At 40.0% G+C, this 16,929-nt stretch overlaps 1 protein-coding gene across 2 annotated transcripts in view; it reads right to left on the reverse strand.

Moving 5' to 3' along the window:
- Nucleotides 1-15,583, reverse strand: part of MOB3B (MOB kinase activator 3B) — a 45,029-nt gene extending 29,446 nt beyond the window's left edge. For both annotated transcript variants that reach the window (XM_069881233.1, XM_069881234.1), the window contains exon 1: nucleotides 15,080-15,583. In XM_069881233.1, the coding sequence (XP_069737334.1) occupies nucleotides 15,080-15,497 (418 nt within the window). In that variant the 5' untranslated portion in view covers nucleotides 15,498-15,583. The remainder of the gene's footprint in view (nucleotides 1-15,079) is intronic.
- Between the last annotated feature and the right edge of the window lie 1,346 nt (nucleotides 15,584-16,929).

The following is a 16,929-nucleotide window of genomic DNA, read 5'->3' on the forward strand; positions in this document are numbered from 1 at the left end:
AATCGGAGGCAGCTTTGGCTGCAGTGACTAAGAGATAGTGGATGTCAGGAGCCTAAGACAAGATAGCAGCACAAAAATAAAGACCACTGCCCTGTCTTACACAAAAGTACACTTCAGCCTTTTCAGAGATTTGCCTGGAAGAATCCTACGGGGTACAATCTTGGAGAGAAGAGAGGTCCAGTAGGGCTGGCTGATAATCAAGGATCACCTCCTCTGAGCTCAAGACAAGTACGAAATCAAGAAAATGTTGCAGTAGGCCTGCATGGGGGAGCAAGTTGCTCTTCTCTGGAGCTGAATCTGGCAAGGTATGTGAACAGCAATAATAAAGGATTTTACAAATACATAAGAAGTAAAAGGAAAACTAGGCAAAATGTGGGTCTGCTGTTGAATGAGGCATGGGAACTGTTGTCAAATGATACAGAAAAGGACAAGTAGTCAATGCCTTCGTGGGCTCAGACTCAGTCTTTACTAATAAAATTGTCCTTGAGAAATCCAAGCCCTGTGAGGGCAGAGGTTGAGTTTGGAAAAAAGAATTAACCTCAGTGGAGGAGGACTAGGTTAGGGAAAAGTTAAACAAACTAGTCATATACAACAAGTCCATGGGGCCTGAGAAGGTGCACTCACAAGTGCTGATGGAACTGTAACTGCAAGACCACTCTTGATTACCTTTGAAAGGCCATGGTGACTGGGGGATGTTCCAGAAAAGTGGGAAAAAGCAAATAACACTCCTATCATCAAGGAGGGCAAGAGGGAAGATGTGGAGAACTCCAAGCCGGTCACACACTCCTCAGACCCTGCAAAATTGTTGGGAGAAAATATTCCAGTAAGGCATTTCCAAATATATGAAGGATAAGAAGCTGATCTGGAGTAGTCAGCATGGATTTAGGTGGGGAAATCACATTGATGGCCTTTACAATGTTCACTACCAAGGCAGATAATGGGGATACCAGCTGATGTTCTCTACCTTGACTCTGGTGAAGCCACTGTACCCCATAACATCATCAAAGACAAGCTGACAGGTTAGATAAGTGGACAATAATATGGATTGAAAACAGGCTGAACTACTGGTCCACAAATATTATTATCAGTAGCATGAAGTCCAGTTGGAAGCAAATCACTAGCTGTGTACCTCAGGGCTTAGCACAGGGGCCAATACTGTTGTATTTTCATTAATAACCTGGATGATGGGTCAGAATACACTCTAAGGAAGTTTGGAGATGATATAATACCAAGCTGGTAGGAGTGCTTCATACACCAGATAGATGAGTGTGCCACTGCTTGGAGGCATCTCTACAGGCTCAAAAAATAGGCAGAGATTTAAATTTAACAAGGGTAAATGCACGTTCCTGCCCACAAGGAGGAACAACTCAGGCACCAGTACACTATAGGGGCTGAATGGCTGGAAAGCAGCTTTGCTGAGAAGGATCATTGCATTCTGGCAGACCATGCTGACTGTGAGACAACAATACACCCTTATGGCAAAAAAGGCCAACAGTATCCTGGGCTGCATTAGGAAGAACATTGGCAGTTGGTCAAAAGAGGTGATTCCTCCCTCTACTCCACCCCTTAGAGGCTGCATCAGGAGTGCTGGGTCCAGATCTGTGGTCCCCAGTAGAAGAAAGACATGGACTTAACTGAACTGAGTCCAACACAATGCCTCAAAGGCGATGAAGGGACTGCAACATCTCTCATATGAGGAGAGTCTCAGATGTAGGGTTCTTCCCTCTCTAAAGAAGACAAGACTCAAAGTATCTTATATATGTGTATAAAAACCTGATAGGAGAGAATGAAAATGAGGAGGCAGACTCTTCTGTGTAGTGCCCACTGACAGGATAACAGGCATCAATTACAAAACATGAAATACAGTCTGACAACTAGAAAACACTTTTTTGCTGTGAGGGTGGTCTAACACTGTAACAACATGCCCAGAAAGGTTGCAGAGTCTCTATTCATAGAGTGGACACCTTACGCTACATGACACTGTTTTGAGCAGGGAGGTTGGTCTAGGTAATCTCAAGATGTCTCTTCTAGCTTAAATTATTGTGTGGTTCTGTAGTCCTGTCCAATATAGATCCAAGTGCCAGGATCAAGGCTAGAGAGCTCATTGTCTTACCATGCTGCACTCACAGCCTTTAAGGAACACCGTTACAATGGAGTTGCTAGGGAAATATTTAAACATGACAACATTAGGAGGTGAGGGTGTCTGTTCCCATCTGCCAACCTGGAGTTCAACTGGAGATGTACTGTACAACTTCCATCTGGAGTTGTACTCCAACAGCTGTAGAAGTACTTTGACAGAGGAACTTATGGTACCAGTCCTAGACCAAACAGTACAAAACACTGGCGTCTTGACAGATTCAGACAGAAATTCCTTCTCCAAGAGCAAGAAAGGAATGCACGTACACTTCTACTTCAGACCAACAGCCTGGAGACTGGGAACTGATTTATGTCTGAGGATCCTTACCTGTTGAAGAACTTTTCCCAGATGTTTAGGACAGGTGTGGCTGAGCAGTGAGTACAGACTGCAACTGGTGGAAAGAACTGGTCTTTTTTATGTACTTCTTCTCTGTTTCGGTCTACACACTCAAAACTACTTCCAGTGACAGAAATCATTAGCTTAGTGCTCCCAGGAACACCACATAGAATCAGTCTGCCTTAGCAAAATTTTATCAAAGGTTAAGATTTTAGATTCAGAAATATCACTGGAAGTCAATGACATTTGTCAGAGCCTGACTCTGTTCCCTCTGTATTTACTAAACCTAATCTGATAATAAACAATGCCAGGGGGGAAATTGTGCTACCCACGAAAGAAGATCCTGATACCACAAACATAACTTCTGTAAATTAGCCCTATAAAAACTTATATAAAGAAAAGTCTGTTCAAAAACTCAAGGAAGTTGTCATTGCCACCAGCAAGAATTTCATTTCCTTGAAATGGAAAGAATTTAAACTTTTACTTAAAGAGGAACTATCAAGACATATTTTAAATGGAATAAAACCAAGTTCTGTGCGTGTTAACAGCTGAGCCCTCATAATAGGAGACGTACTGGGATGAGCTTGAGCAGATGACAGGAGAGATAACAGGAAATCCTTCATTTCAGCTGAAGGCTATATTCCATATGACAATTTTTTCATCTTGAATATTTACATCATCATTTCATCATTGCAAAACTTCTCAGCTCATGTGCAAACAGCTGCAGCTTAAATATGAAGTCCTCAGCATCCTGCAACAATATGCATTCTTCCTAATAGTCAGGAGGCATGGACTACACAAAACTAAAACTTATCAGAATCCCAGTAGCAAACATCCACATGAGGGAATAACTTCCTTTTTTTTTTTTTTTCTGACAAGCTTTGCTTGTGGGTTTTTTTCCTCTCTTTTGCTTCTGTTGTCTTCTCAGGAGGCAATTTAATCATTGTATCATTTTTTTGAGTTTATTGCTATTTGTCGCTGTGCCGTGAAATATTTGTGGTCTCTGTATCAAAAATATATGCTGTTAAAAACCCACAACCTGAATACTGCAACAAGCATTGATTCTTATTCAAAAATCTTGGGCCTGGATGTAACAGTTACTGTGATGAAAGGAGTTTTTGATATATGCCTGTCAAAAGACAATTTATGAAGTATTTAAAGGAATGGCATGTGTAAAGGAAGGACAAAACAGAGATAAAGTTTTAGATACCTCATTTTAACTTCAAAGGAGAACAGAAGGATGTAGCTTCAGCCCAAACCTTCCAACTGCTCTTTCTTTCACCAGGAAAATTTATGGGCAGAAATTCTAGAGTAGCCCAAGCCAATAGAAAACTGACATGAACAGAACAGGGAGTCACCATGAAGATAAAACGGTGGGACTGCCATTTGTGAGCTCTCAATTCTTGCCAGAATCCCCGTGATCAAAGGGTATTCTGACACCTCTCACATAATCTCTACCACGTGGATTGCTGGAATCTGGCAAATAGCACTTTCCCCTTTTCTTACACTCTTGTCCCATGGATATCCTCTGTTGAGCAAGATGGGCTCTTGCTTTGAACTTTACAACCTTTCTTCTGCAAACCATGTGCTCAAAAGCCTTCTATCTGGAACTAAATATTCAAAAGACTGTAATAATGTAGGTCTTGAATAAACAAATACCAAGGAAAAACTTTCTCTGTTTGATATGCAATTTTAATTCCTCCAGAAACTCTACCAAGCATTCTTCTGGAGGGCTAGAAATGCATGGGTTTAGAGTCTTTCTAAAGCCTTTCAGTTTTCATTTCTTTTACAGCAAATACATACATAAAGCTAAGGATTTAGGAAATGATCAAGAGTATTCTTGGAATCACTGACACTAGTTGTTTCTGGATCCACAAATGAACCACTGCTTTATCCAAGAAAAATCACTTCTACGCAGCATTTCCTATCTGAATGGTTATTCATATATTATGAGGACTACTTTGTTTATCTGAGCTTTGGTGTCTTATTTAACAAATTAAATAGCAATATTTACCTTGATTTATAGGGTTCTTCGACAGTTAGATCTTTTTAAAAAATACCAAAACCAAGTTCTAAAACTCCAAGAGAAAGGCAGCCATGGTATGCAGTTCATTTTAAAACATATAAATTCTAAACAGATGTATTGTTTTGATGCCCAAATATTCACTAGCATTTTTCTAAAAGGTCTGATATGATTCTGCATATGATTTGCTAAGCATTACAGCTGCAAGCTTCAGGGTTTTGTCTATTAGAGGACTGAGTTCTTTCTACTAAGGCTGATTAGAGCTGATGCAGTATGCAATTGCCATTAGTTTGCCATGTTAACACTAACAGTATACATTTATTGGCAAACTATGATGTTTCTCAGTTCAACTGAACATCTACTACTTAAAAAAAATGTACTTCTTTACATATCCAGATGAGAGTTTTGTCTTTCAAATCCAAGTTTTTTATTGTCCTTTCTTTTCCCTTCCAACTATTAACAGACTTTGCTTATTCTTTTCTTGATCATCTCTGATTCCACATGTTTTGACAACCTTTGTTTTGTTTCTCATGAGTCAAAGTGCCACTGGTTCATGTTATGAGATGGAGATACAAGTTTCCACTGCCATTTTTCAAGTACAGGAAAGGGTACAGACCCCCGTGCTGTTCCTCAGACATATGATTCACTGTGAGAAGGAGAGAAGGAAAAAATCCTGTGTCAGCACTGTCAGCTTACAACTCAGACCAAGAATGACCATCAGCCTGCTGACTCTTCTGCTGGGAAACCTGTTCTTAGTGTGAGTTACAGCCTAACAGCTGTTGCCTGGTATCTCATAGTACACTGTTTAGGCACATGGAAGATGCATTAACCAGCAACGGAGAAGGGAATTTTGTTGCTTTAATTATGACAGCTTATGCAGTTCTGTTCAAATGTCTAGCAAAATGTAAGAGCAAAGGTTCACATTACTCCTATGGCTCATCAGATCTCTTTGCATGACTATCACTTGTCCTATCACAGCTTCAAGTGCCAAAAGGCATATGCAGGGTGCACATTTTGTTTCGTGTTTCACTGCAAGCAGTTCTTAGACTGTGTTGGCTGATGGGTTCCAGTCAAAACTGCCAAGCTTCCAGGGGAAAAAAAAGACAGATAATTATGCCAGCAACTACGTATGTTAAGAGAAGAATGAAACAGAACATCACTAAAATTCCAGCTTCTGTTGTATATCTATGCAATTCCAAGTCAAACAGTAAAGAGATTTCTGCAAGGGTAACAGCACTGCACCACCTACAAACCTGCCTTGTGTCCATCACATCTATAGAAGTGTTTGCCTTGCAGCTGTGCCAGACCAGCCGGCAGTAATTAATGACTTCCACTTGGATCTCTTCAGGATGTTAACAAAGGTGTATGGAAGAATTTTACCCCTGCCTGGACAGACCTATAGAGGAACAGAAGGGAAAAACCTCAAAGCTTTTAACTTTTGTTTCAGTTTTCCTGAAGCTGGGCAGTCTCCCGGCATGTAACAGCTGGCACTGTTACACCCAGAGCACATGCACGCTGCATTGAAGCATGGGGCAAAAGCTGACAAGTACCCCTTTTTGTTCTGTTGTTCAAGTGTTTTCAGCACTCAGTGTGGATCTATCCACCCTCAAACACACTTCAAGAACTTCTGTGCTTTTTTGAAGTTGCTATTAACAAGGATATTGCAGAAAACATGTTTGGGGAGTATTACAGCAGAACTGGCTAATAGGATCAATTTTACCCTGAAATCCCTTTTTTTGACAGGAAAACTGTTATCCATTTAAAAATCCCTTGCTCATTACAGAAACATAAAAACATGTTTTACAGCAGAATCACTAACTAATACTTGTGTGCACTTCCAAAGCAATCAATAGAGTACTTTTTGTTTTTCCAGTGTTGGATGCTAGCTGGCATCAGCAGCACATGCCTGGTTTAACTAGATAAAAAGCAATTAAGTGTAAAGTAAGGTCCATTCTTGCTATACATGTTCTGTTCAAAGAACCTGATGACTCTCAGTACACAAAGCATCCTTTTCTTTACTGATATTTATGTAACCACTAAGTATGACTACGAAGCAAAATAACTGTATTGCCTTAAATATGGAGGAATTCTGATTACTGGTGTTCATATCAGTTTGTAACATAACAAATTCCCACACAGATTCATAAAACAGGGTTTAAGCCATTATTTTTAAGGTCACTGAATGGGAACAGGTTGAATTATGATGTTTAATAAATAACTAGTGAGTTGCGCATAAAGCCAAAGCTTTGGCAGTTACTCTCCAGTGTTTGAAAAAAAAAAAAAGGAAAAAGTTAAGATCACATGATTTAAGGTTAAACTCTCCACCTTAATAACTTCCATTTCTTTCTGGTGGCACAATGCTACGGTTGCTTCAGCTTAAAAGAAACCACCAACTGTGAATCCTGTGTGGCGATGGCAGCTTGGTAGTCATGACAAAAGACATTAGCAAACTCTTCTCCATTACTGAGCCAATGATGATTTGAACCTACTTTAAAGAGTAATTCAGCTTTTTCTGAACAGAGAAGATAATCAAGCTTAAATGTTTGCATTTTAATAAATGGCTAATTGACTCCAACACAGTCTTGGGGTACAGAAATTATAAGCCTTAGGACAGTGAACAAGCAGGAGGTTTGAGTGTACTGCAGAGAGTTGTTCTAACAAAATGAGTGTTGTCCTTAATGGTCCAAAGACTGGCCTCGCTTTTTTCTTCTCCTGTACCCCTTAAACAATCTTATATGTTTGTCCAGAGTTACCTGTTAAAGTACTGGGTACCTCATCATCCTTAAGAATCAATAAGAATCAATACAGTAGGAGGAATGCAACTACTTTCTTCAAGATCACATCAGAGTCAAGATTTCAATTTGTTTTCTTCAAGGAATGGAATAGCTAAAGCACCAACTATTGACAATCTCCTGTGTGAGGGACCACAGTGACCCACATATCACAGAAATAGTGAGCTCAACAACCACAGAGTTAATGGAAGGCCACTCCAAGGCCCTGAAACAGAACTCCCTTCAGAACCACTATCTTCATTGCCCTTTTCAGGACACAGTCCAGCACATCAGTGCATTTCTTGTAGTCATAGGCCCAGACCTGAACGTAGTATTTGATGTGCAGCCTCACCAACTCAGGGACAAAATCTCTTCCCTAGTCCTGCTGGCTACACTATTTTGAAACAAAGACTCACATGACTTTTATCAATACAAGGTGGTTTTTTAGCAAAAGTACAAATTTGGCTTTTCTTCAAGAAATATCTATAAAAGACACGAGGACCTAATTTAAAAGAAACTAATGAGTTCTCCCCTGTTAAGGTATCTAATTTTGCTCTATTTACATACTCTATGCATATCTAGAAAGCCAAAATTCTGTTTGAAAGGAGGAGGCCAAACCTGAAAGTAGTACTGGTGCATATACTCCTGGCTGAAGTGAAGACCTCATCTTTCCTTAAGGCTTTCCAGAAGCTCACTTACAACTAACTACTGTAGCACTCCAGGTCTTCCATGGAAAAGTTTAACTGAGATGGTGTTTTAAACATCACTAAGTTATTTTATTTTTATACCTCTGTGACCACGCTTTATTGTGATGATCGTTACCATATATCTGGGACAGCTGAAGACTCCATTGACATAGGTCTCTTCCCTTGTCTAGGTTCTGCATAAAACATGCCCCAAAACTACCAGCATTGTCTTTCAAAGTTTGATCTTAAGGATGAAAATACTCCGTGGGAGTAAGGATTACCATGAATTTTCTACAATATTTCTCAACTTAAAAAAACAATTTAAATTAATCAAAAACAAACATACACAAAATGTAGTCACTAAGAAAGTGTATACTGGCGAATTTTATTTCATTTGGGTTGCAAAAGTGAACCATCGAAGTCATTACAATCTGTAAATGCTACTCCTGCATATATTCTGCTTTGCAGCATATAAGACAGTCTGTTTTATAAAGTTTCAAACAAGGAGACATTGTCCTTCGGTGACAGGAAAGCATACAACACCGTGGAATGTAGACTACCCAGTTCATACAGTTTCCAAGGCAAAGCATGTTCAAGGTGTTGAATTTCCCACACTTCTGAGTTGGGCACAAGCTCAACCCCAGTGTGCCATAGAGGCAGCACACCACAGGCATCAGTCATGTTGTGAAGGTAGCTAAAGAAGTCACAAGTTCAGTTAGGGTAGAAGCTGGGGTTGTGGAGGTGGAGATCTGAGAGACTAAGTAATGTCTCACAGCATATGTGATCACAGCGTGCTAGAGAGCTGAATTCCTCAAGAACAAGGGACCTGGACAGGCCACTCCAGTTCTTACGTGGGACACCACTTCAAGTACATGTTCCATACTACTAGAGTGAACAGAGATGCTAAAGAATTTGCAACTACTTACCACCACATATGCTTGCTATTATTATCAGAACTAGACTGAAGAATAGGTTACTTTATACATCTGAGCTCTAAGCAGACATGTCTTCCTCAAATGGCACATCCAGCATCAGATGAAGAGGGTACACTGCCGAAGACGGGTGGGAGCATAGCTTCAGGAGCATTCACCTGTCAGTCAACAGTAACTGGGCTTGAGAGTTGTGCAGACTACTCCTAAGCTTCAGTCCCTGCTCTTGTATAAGCAGAATGCATGGATTAATCAAGTTTATTATAAGAAATCATATAACAAATTAAAAAAATAGGGAATCAAATTGCTCCAAAGTATAATCAGTGAGCAAGAAAGTGATGCAATGCTAAGAAGGTCAGATAGATAGCTATACAGAAAAACTGCATCACTCACCATGCAGATGAGCCAACACAAATTTTATCAATCTCTGATGGCACTCTTGAAGTGTACTAGGTTTGTGGGTTGTTTTATTTGCCAGTTTTCTTTACACAGAAGCATTTGTTAGATCAGGAATGGAGAAAATGGGGAGGGAGATCTGCAATCTAGTTGTAAAATAGCTACCTAACATTTTGCAGGAACATGCACTTCAAGATATCACTTTCTAAAAGGACAGTTGTGCTGCAGCTATAACTTTGCTGTAACATACATACATGTACAGAATTCATAACATTTAAGGACTAGAGGAAAGCTACAGCCTCTGTCTTGCAGAATTTTCTTTATTTCATTTGAACAAGAGATTAACTCAAAGCTCTTGACAAGCACATCCATATGCTGAAGGAGAGACCAAGGAAGAGTAGAAACAATGAAAAGCAGATAAGCACTACAAAACAAAATTCTTCTTTAGCCCAGATCCAGCATTGGTCTGACAGGTGTAAAGATCAAGCAGAAAGGATTGCTTGGAATTTACAACAGTCTTCGGCTCATAGTCTACAACTTTATGCATCCATGACTAGGTGACTGAATGACCAGTTAACAGCCAACAGTCCAACTCCTCCCTTCAGTCCCTGGCAAAGCTTTGTTTTAAAATAGAAGAGACAAGTCAGCTGTAGAGATTGTACATTTGTTATTGCAGGGCAAGCATGCAGGAAGCAATAGTGGTTCCCAGATGGTGCAAAGAATGAAGAAATACACAGCAAATAGCTGCAAACACCACTTTGACAACACCACAGGCACCATCTCATAATATGGAAGAGCAATAAGACTGGGACAGCTATAAGACAAAGTCAGTGACATCAAACACACTCTCCACATTTCTACAGGCTGTACTGTGAAGATGCTTTTGCACAGTAGCAGTAGTTGAGGAGTCTCTTTTCACACTCACCAATCAGCGGCTCCCCTGCCCCTGCAGAGAAGTACTCCAAGTGGGAAACATTATTACACACTAAAGAACTAGAAAAAAATCTACCACAATATTAGTAAGAAGTAATTGAAGAAGTTTAGTTCTTAATTTAGTCATTGTTTTGAATCACATCCACATGGGCCTTCCAGAATCTTGGTCTGCTTTTGTAGATGCATTGTGGTGACATACTAGGCTCCTCTTTTGGAAGTAGCATCACCCATATGTGCTATGCAAAAATTCTGAAGTTGCCAGCTATAATATTTACAGTATAAGCATGGACCTGGCAGTGTATTTCTAAAGACACATTAATTCTTCAGCCAAAGTGCTAGGCTTCAAACACTTTAAAAGAATGTCTTCATTTTGATCAACCATAGGCTATTTGATTGCAGTAAGTTAGTAACCTTTGAAATCCTTGTTTACAACATCTCTCACAGCTTAGAAGTGATTTTGTACTTCCACTAAATGCCATATTGCAGCTTTTTAAACTGCTTCAGTTTCTAACCAATTTAGCTATTTTACCTGAAGCAGCCTGTCAGTGGTGAAATTAGAATTAAGAATTACAAGACAATTCAGGCTGGCACAGATTTTGAGAGGTCTGCATCCCAGCTTTCTGCTTTATATAGCTATAAGATCAGATCAAGTTGTTCAGGGCTTTATCTAGCCTGGTCTTGAAAACCCCAAAGGATGGAGTCATCACAGCCTCTCTGGGCCCCCTCCCAATTGCATTATTCTCCTCATGGGGAAAAGTTTTCATTATGTCATATCAGTAAAGAAGTTCCTGTTCTCGTTTATTTCTGCAGAACTCTCTGTCTTCTGACTGTCTTCTCATTTCAAACTATGGATCTGATGAAGAAATGGTGTGGTGATGTTCTCTGGCCTGCATTATTCTGGAGATCAGATTAGAATAAATGAAATAATTCCCTGTGGCCTTAAATATCTGGATATCTCTCCCACTGACTCTTACAAGAGAAAAAAACCCAAAAACGTTCTGTTGACTGAAAATCCAAACAAGACAGAATTATTCCCAATTTAAGGCTGCAATGAGGAGGAGAAAAAACCCAAGGCAACTGAATTTATCTTGTTTGGGAATCAGGGCCTACAGGGAGACCAGCAGTATAGAGCCGTTTCATTTCTTGCCTCCTTTTTCAACACTGCCCAAACACATATGGTGAAAGGTGACAATTGCAGTTCACCCAGACCTGCAGCTGTCCCAAGGATCTACTGTTTACTACTCCAGAGGATTTCATCAAACTGTTTATCAAAAAGAACAGAGGTAAAAAAAGTAGACGATGGGGAAGGTACTATGGAATATGCAAGTTGTCCATATAAGCCTGGGAAACATATCCCTTGAAAGGCGTTTAAGTAGTGAGAATACTAGGTGCCTCAAAGTCTAAGTAGAATTTATTGAACAAAAAGAGTTTACCCCAAACCTAAGTAGAACTCCAGCACACTACAAAAATTCATGATAATATGGATAGCTCCACCAGAGTGGCCTGAGCAGGCATACAGTGAACTCTCTCCACTCTGTTCTTGCATTCCCACTAAGTGAAGGCTGAGACAGGACTGGATATATGTCTGGTTACACCCAGAACTTGTTTCTAGAGCTGTCAGACTCATACATGACTTAAATCCACTTAAAAAGGATAAAGGCAATTGAGAATATAATCATTGCCTAAAATCCTCTACAGGCCATTTTACAAAGTCCTTAAAGCTTTGCTCTAAAAATAAGCGGTTGCAACATACAGCACCTGTTTTATCACTTGCACACAGTTCTTGACAGCCCTTTTGTACCCATACCAACTCCCTTTATTTCTGCCAGGCAGTTTAGCATTAGTAGGAGAGTGGATGGAGAAAGAGGCTCCTTACCTGCAAATGAATGGACCAGAATGACTGGAGAAAGCAGAGAGAAAATAGCACCAGACAACAGGAAGTGTAGAGACTGCCAGGTAGCCAGAGGTAATGTGCCAATGTAAACACAGAGGGGGTTAAATATAACATTCATAACAATTTATAGCTGCATTTGCAGGTTTTGCCCACTATCCATATCCTCAAATTATTTTCCTGGAAAGCAGCTCCTCAGTGAAAGCTGCACTTAATTCACAGTTCTTGAAATCCTTTTTTAGAGAGTTTGCATGAGTTGTCTCAAATGAAGGAGGACCAGTTTCATAGGGTTAGGGTAAGAAAAATGTGTTCAAGTTTCTGTGAAGAGCTCCTATGTATCCTGCCCTGGATCTCTTCACCAAACTCATGCAAAGGTCAGCCCAAATATCATCCACTGGACTCACACTTCTTCCAGGACCCAGCACTGAGCCCTGGGGACACCACTTGTAACTGGCCTCCAGCTGGAGTTAACACCATTTCCCACCACTCTCTGGGCCCAGCCATCCAACCAGTTTTCCACCCAGGAGAGTGTGCGCCTGTCCCGGCCAGAGGCTGACAGTTTCTGAAGCAGAATGCTGTGAGAAACTGTGTCAAAGGCTTTACTGAAGTCCAAGAAGACCACATGCACAGCCTTTCCCTCATTCAGTAGGTGTCACCTTGTCACAGAAGGCAATCAGGTTAGTTTGGCAAGACCTGCCTTTCATGAACCCATGTTGACTGGACCTGATCATCTGGTTCTCTTACATGTGCTTCATGACAACACTCAAGATCACCTGTTCCATGACTTTCCCCAGCACTGAGGTCAGACTGACAGGCCTGTAGTTCCCTGGATCCTCCCTACAACCCTTCTTGTAGATGGTTATAACATCAGCCAGCCTCCAGTCAAGTGGAACTTCTCCAGTCAGCCAGGACTGTTGGAAGATAATGGAAATGGGTTTGGCAAGCATATCCGCCAGCTCCCTCAACACACTTGGATGGATTCCATCCGGCCCCATATACTTGTGGGTGTCTAGGTGGGCAAGCAAATCTCTAACACCTCCTCTTGGATCATGGAAGCTCTGTTCTGCTCCTCTAACTCCTGAGGATGGACATACAGGGAACAATTTTCCTTACTAGTAAAGACTGAGGCAAAGAAGGCATTAAGTACCTCAGCCTTGTCCTCACCCTTTGTCACAGTTATTCCATTTACATCCAATAAGGACTGAATATTCTCCCTAGTCCTCCTTTTATTGTTAATGTAAATTTTATTGTTAATGTAAAATGTTAATGTAAAGACGTTTTGTTATCTTTCATCAACTTGGCTAGTCTGAGCTCTAGTTGGGCCTTAGTCCTCCTGATTTTGCCGCTGCACAATCTCACTTCCTCCCTGTAGTCCACCCAAGACACCTGTCCCTTCTTCCATAGTTCACAGACATTCCTCTTCTTTTAGATGTCCCTCAAAATCTCCCTGCTCAACCAAGCTGGTTTTTTTCCACCCCGGCTCCTTTTCTGGAACATGGGGACGGCAACAGCTTTATAACTAGTACTTTGTTAACTGGTTGCAGACAGATCACACTTTCTGCATATGCAGACTGTAAGATTAGAGTAACATTGGAATACTCCAAGAAGGAAACTTGGTATAACAAAAGCCTGCAGAAATACCAATAGCAGAAAACTCACGTAATTCACTGCACCTTCAATTCCAAAAAACACTCACCCTGAAGAAATATAAAACAACAAATGCTTGAGAAATCAAGCTCATTTTTCATTACATAAAATTGCTTCCTTTGCAATCCTCCTTCTTGCTATGCTGGCAAAGTCCAGAATAAAAGATGTAGTTACTGCCTTCTTTCCACATATTAGTGTAGGTAGTAATGTACCTATTAGGTTACCTATAAAGTGATAGGAACTGGGAAACAAACCACAAGTTTGTCTAGACAAATAGCTGTCAAGGCCAAGAATAAGGTATTTCAAAGGTAGAGAAATACTGATTGATGCAGCCTCTTGATGTATCATTTACAAATCAGGTGCAGGCCCCAGCTGTATATGAACTGCAAAATATTAAGATGAACTAATTTTAACATAAAAACAGTCTTGTTTTTTTCTCATCTAGGCCAAGTACTTATATATAACAACTCACATTTCTTACAGCAAGCTCCCAGCTTTCCCCACTTGCAATATGTGAACGAGGACTCATTAACTAAAACTGCTAAAAATTATGTAAGTGCACTGACACCCCTAAGGAATAACATCCTGTCTTTTTTTGCTACCTGCAGCCAAGATAAAGATATAGGCTGTCTCCACTATACAACGCGCTTTTCTGCAAAGTCTTCCAAATTGAGAGGGAACTGTTCCAGCAAAGATAATTCCACATACTATAGCTATAGTATTATAGAAGGAATATTGTCCTGCCCGTAATGGCTCTGTCATCTGGACTGTCTGGTTAAACCACAGCAAAGCTTGTTAGTTGTATATATTCTTAGAAAGAGTAATTTGGAGAACAATTCCCTTCCCAGTTCATCAGTTTTGCATGGGAAGTCAAGAGAAGGTAGAAGAACAGAGTTCATTTCATTCCTGGCTCTCCACTGCCTTGTGCTGCATACAGCTGTACACAATTCCAAGGAAGGATAACACTCTAATTAGTCTTTCCATCCATGCTGCATCTCCTTCAGTGGCCGCATCAAGTGCAAAGCAATCAAAACTTGATTAGATTTCAACAAGCTAATAATGCAATACTGATCATTCTTAGTGACTAATATGAGAAGCTAACCAGGTAAAAATGGCTAGAATGAGAATATTCTAGGCTAATCAACTCTACTGTATCTAGTAGCTACATACATTTCACGCTATTCACATCCTGCATGACACCTCCCTCTTCCCTACCTGCTGTTTAAAGGGTTGAATTTCACAATCCCTAAAAATGAGAAGGGGAAGAGAACAGGCTTAGTACACAGAAGGAAAGGCAGTTTATGCTTTAGGACTTCTTCCTTGCACTTACCTACACTTGTAGGAAATATAGCCTCATTGTTGATTTGCACCTCAATCCAGTCCATGAGAAGATTCATATACTGGGGTGCCGGCAATGCTGTGGGCTTCTTGTACTTCATGTCATCCTGCCACCGATACTCATATCTAGGGCCTCCAGACATCACTGGGCAGGTCCTCTCTGTGCAGAACTCACAGATAGTTCCATAAATGAGGTTGATCCTATTGAAGAAGTCAACAACATGGACAGCCACCCAATCATTTTGGTCTTCTCCACTGGGCAATTGCACAGCAGCTTTCAAGTCCACACCTGAGTTCAGAGTGGCCTGTGCTTGTTTGTGAAGTTCAAACCTCTGGGTTCCTGGTTCAAACTTGCGTTTTGGGCGAAAAGTCTTATCTTTATTAAAGACTTGCTTGAGTGCTATGGACATGTCTGCTAATACTCTGCTCTGTAGCACCTGGCAGAAGAGGACATCTAAGGTTTAATCCAAGTGTCTTAAAACAGTTGCTTCCTATCACAGATAGGAAGTTAGTAGTTACTGCAGGCCCTGCTCTTTCCCTCAGAGAAGCTTGTATCAACTTCAGAGCACTTTATTAGCTCTTCCTCTTGAAAACCTTCCTGAAAGGCTTCATGCGCCTACAGATCTGAAAAAAAAATACACAATAGTGGTAAGCACAAGTCTGGCCTTGTTGGTTTGTTACTGGTTTACCGTATTTTTCTAGTAATTATGAGCTGAAAAGCAAATATATAATGAGCTAACCTTAAAAATTTGCCAACCCATAACCCAATGAACACTTAAAAGAAAAAAAAAAGCTTCATTTTTTTAAGTATTAAGGAATTCACTTCTCTATCCTTTTTAAATATCTACCCAAAGAGAGGCTCTTAAGTTATCATAAAGATGAGAATTCAATAAATCTTCTCTAATCTTCCCATCCTCAGATCATTGTTAAACTAAGCTTTTTACTTTGTTGCATTTTTACAGTGACTGCAGACTATACATAATGTAGGTATTAATTTAGTAGACAAAATACTATACGACAATTTATAAGTCATATCTAACTGCTGCCTCTAAGCACTCTCTGTAGCTTCTGTGCTCATCTCTGCAGGGAAAAAAATCCATAGGCAACACTTTTCCAAATTTTTTCTCTATTTTTAATTAACAAGCCATTTGTTTTTGTAAACCTCATAGAACCTAATTAGAATAAAAACTCCAGTGCTGTCCAAAAATAATTGTTGTTTCCCGCAGAACTGTACAGAGTCTGTTATTTTTCTTGACCAACCTTCATAAATTCTCTAGTGGTTTCAAATTTCTGTTGGATTGTGTAGAATGATTAAAAACCAATGGTGAAGCTGACGTGTTCTTTATAGCTTCATTCGTTTCCTCTACAGGAAAATATTTGGCATTAACATTCTTAAAAAAAGGAATAACATAGCCTTTGTGCTGTTCCATCTAACATACTCTAGTGACAAAGAATGGTTTTATGCACAGTCTGATTGAAAAAATAAATTACTGCATTATAGCCTTGTTTGTTCTTACATATACATGCAGAAGAGTATTACCATCGGTAAATGTAGGCATTTAGTAGATGATAGGGTAGATAGGGACTATCTTAATTAGACTTCTGCTTCAATACTGAAGGTTTTAGGATCAAAGACAGGGAGGAAACATTTCATGTTGTGCATTATTTAAATTAAATAACACAGTGGAACAGTTTACTTAAGTGTCATGGCAGGAAATGAAGACACTTTATAAAATCAACTTTGCCCTACAGTTTGTTGCCTGTTACTAAGACCCATAACCTCTAGTTCCCAAATGGTCTGTGGGAGTCATCTGTTTATTTAAAAGCCTTTCAAAGAACAGT

This window comes from Phaenicophaeus curvirostris, chromosome Z (genome assembly GCF_032191515.1).
Source record: "Phaenicophaeus curvirostris isolate KB17595 chromosome Z, BPBGC_Pcur_1.0, whole genome shotgun sequence".
Lineage (NCBI taxonomy): Eukaryota > Metazoa > Chordata > Aves > Cuculiformes > Cuculidae > Phaenicophaeus > Phaenicophaeus curvirostris.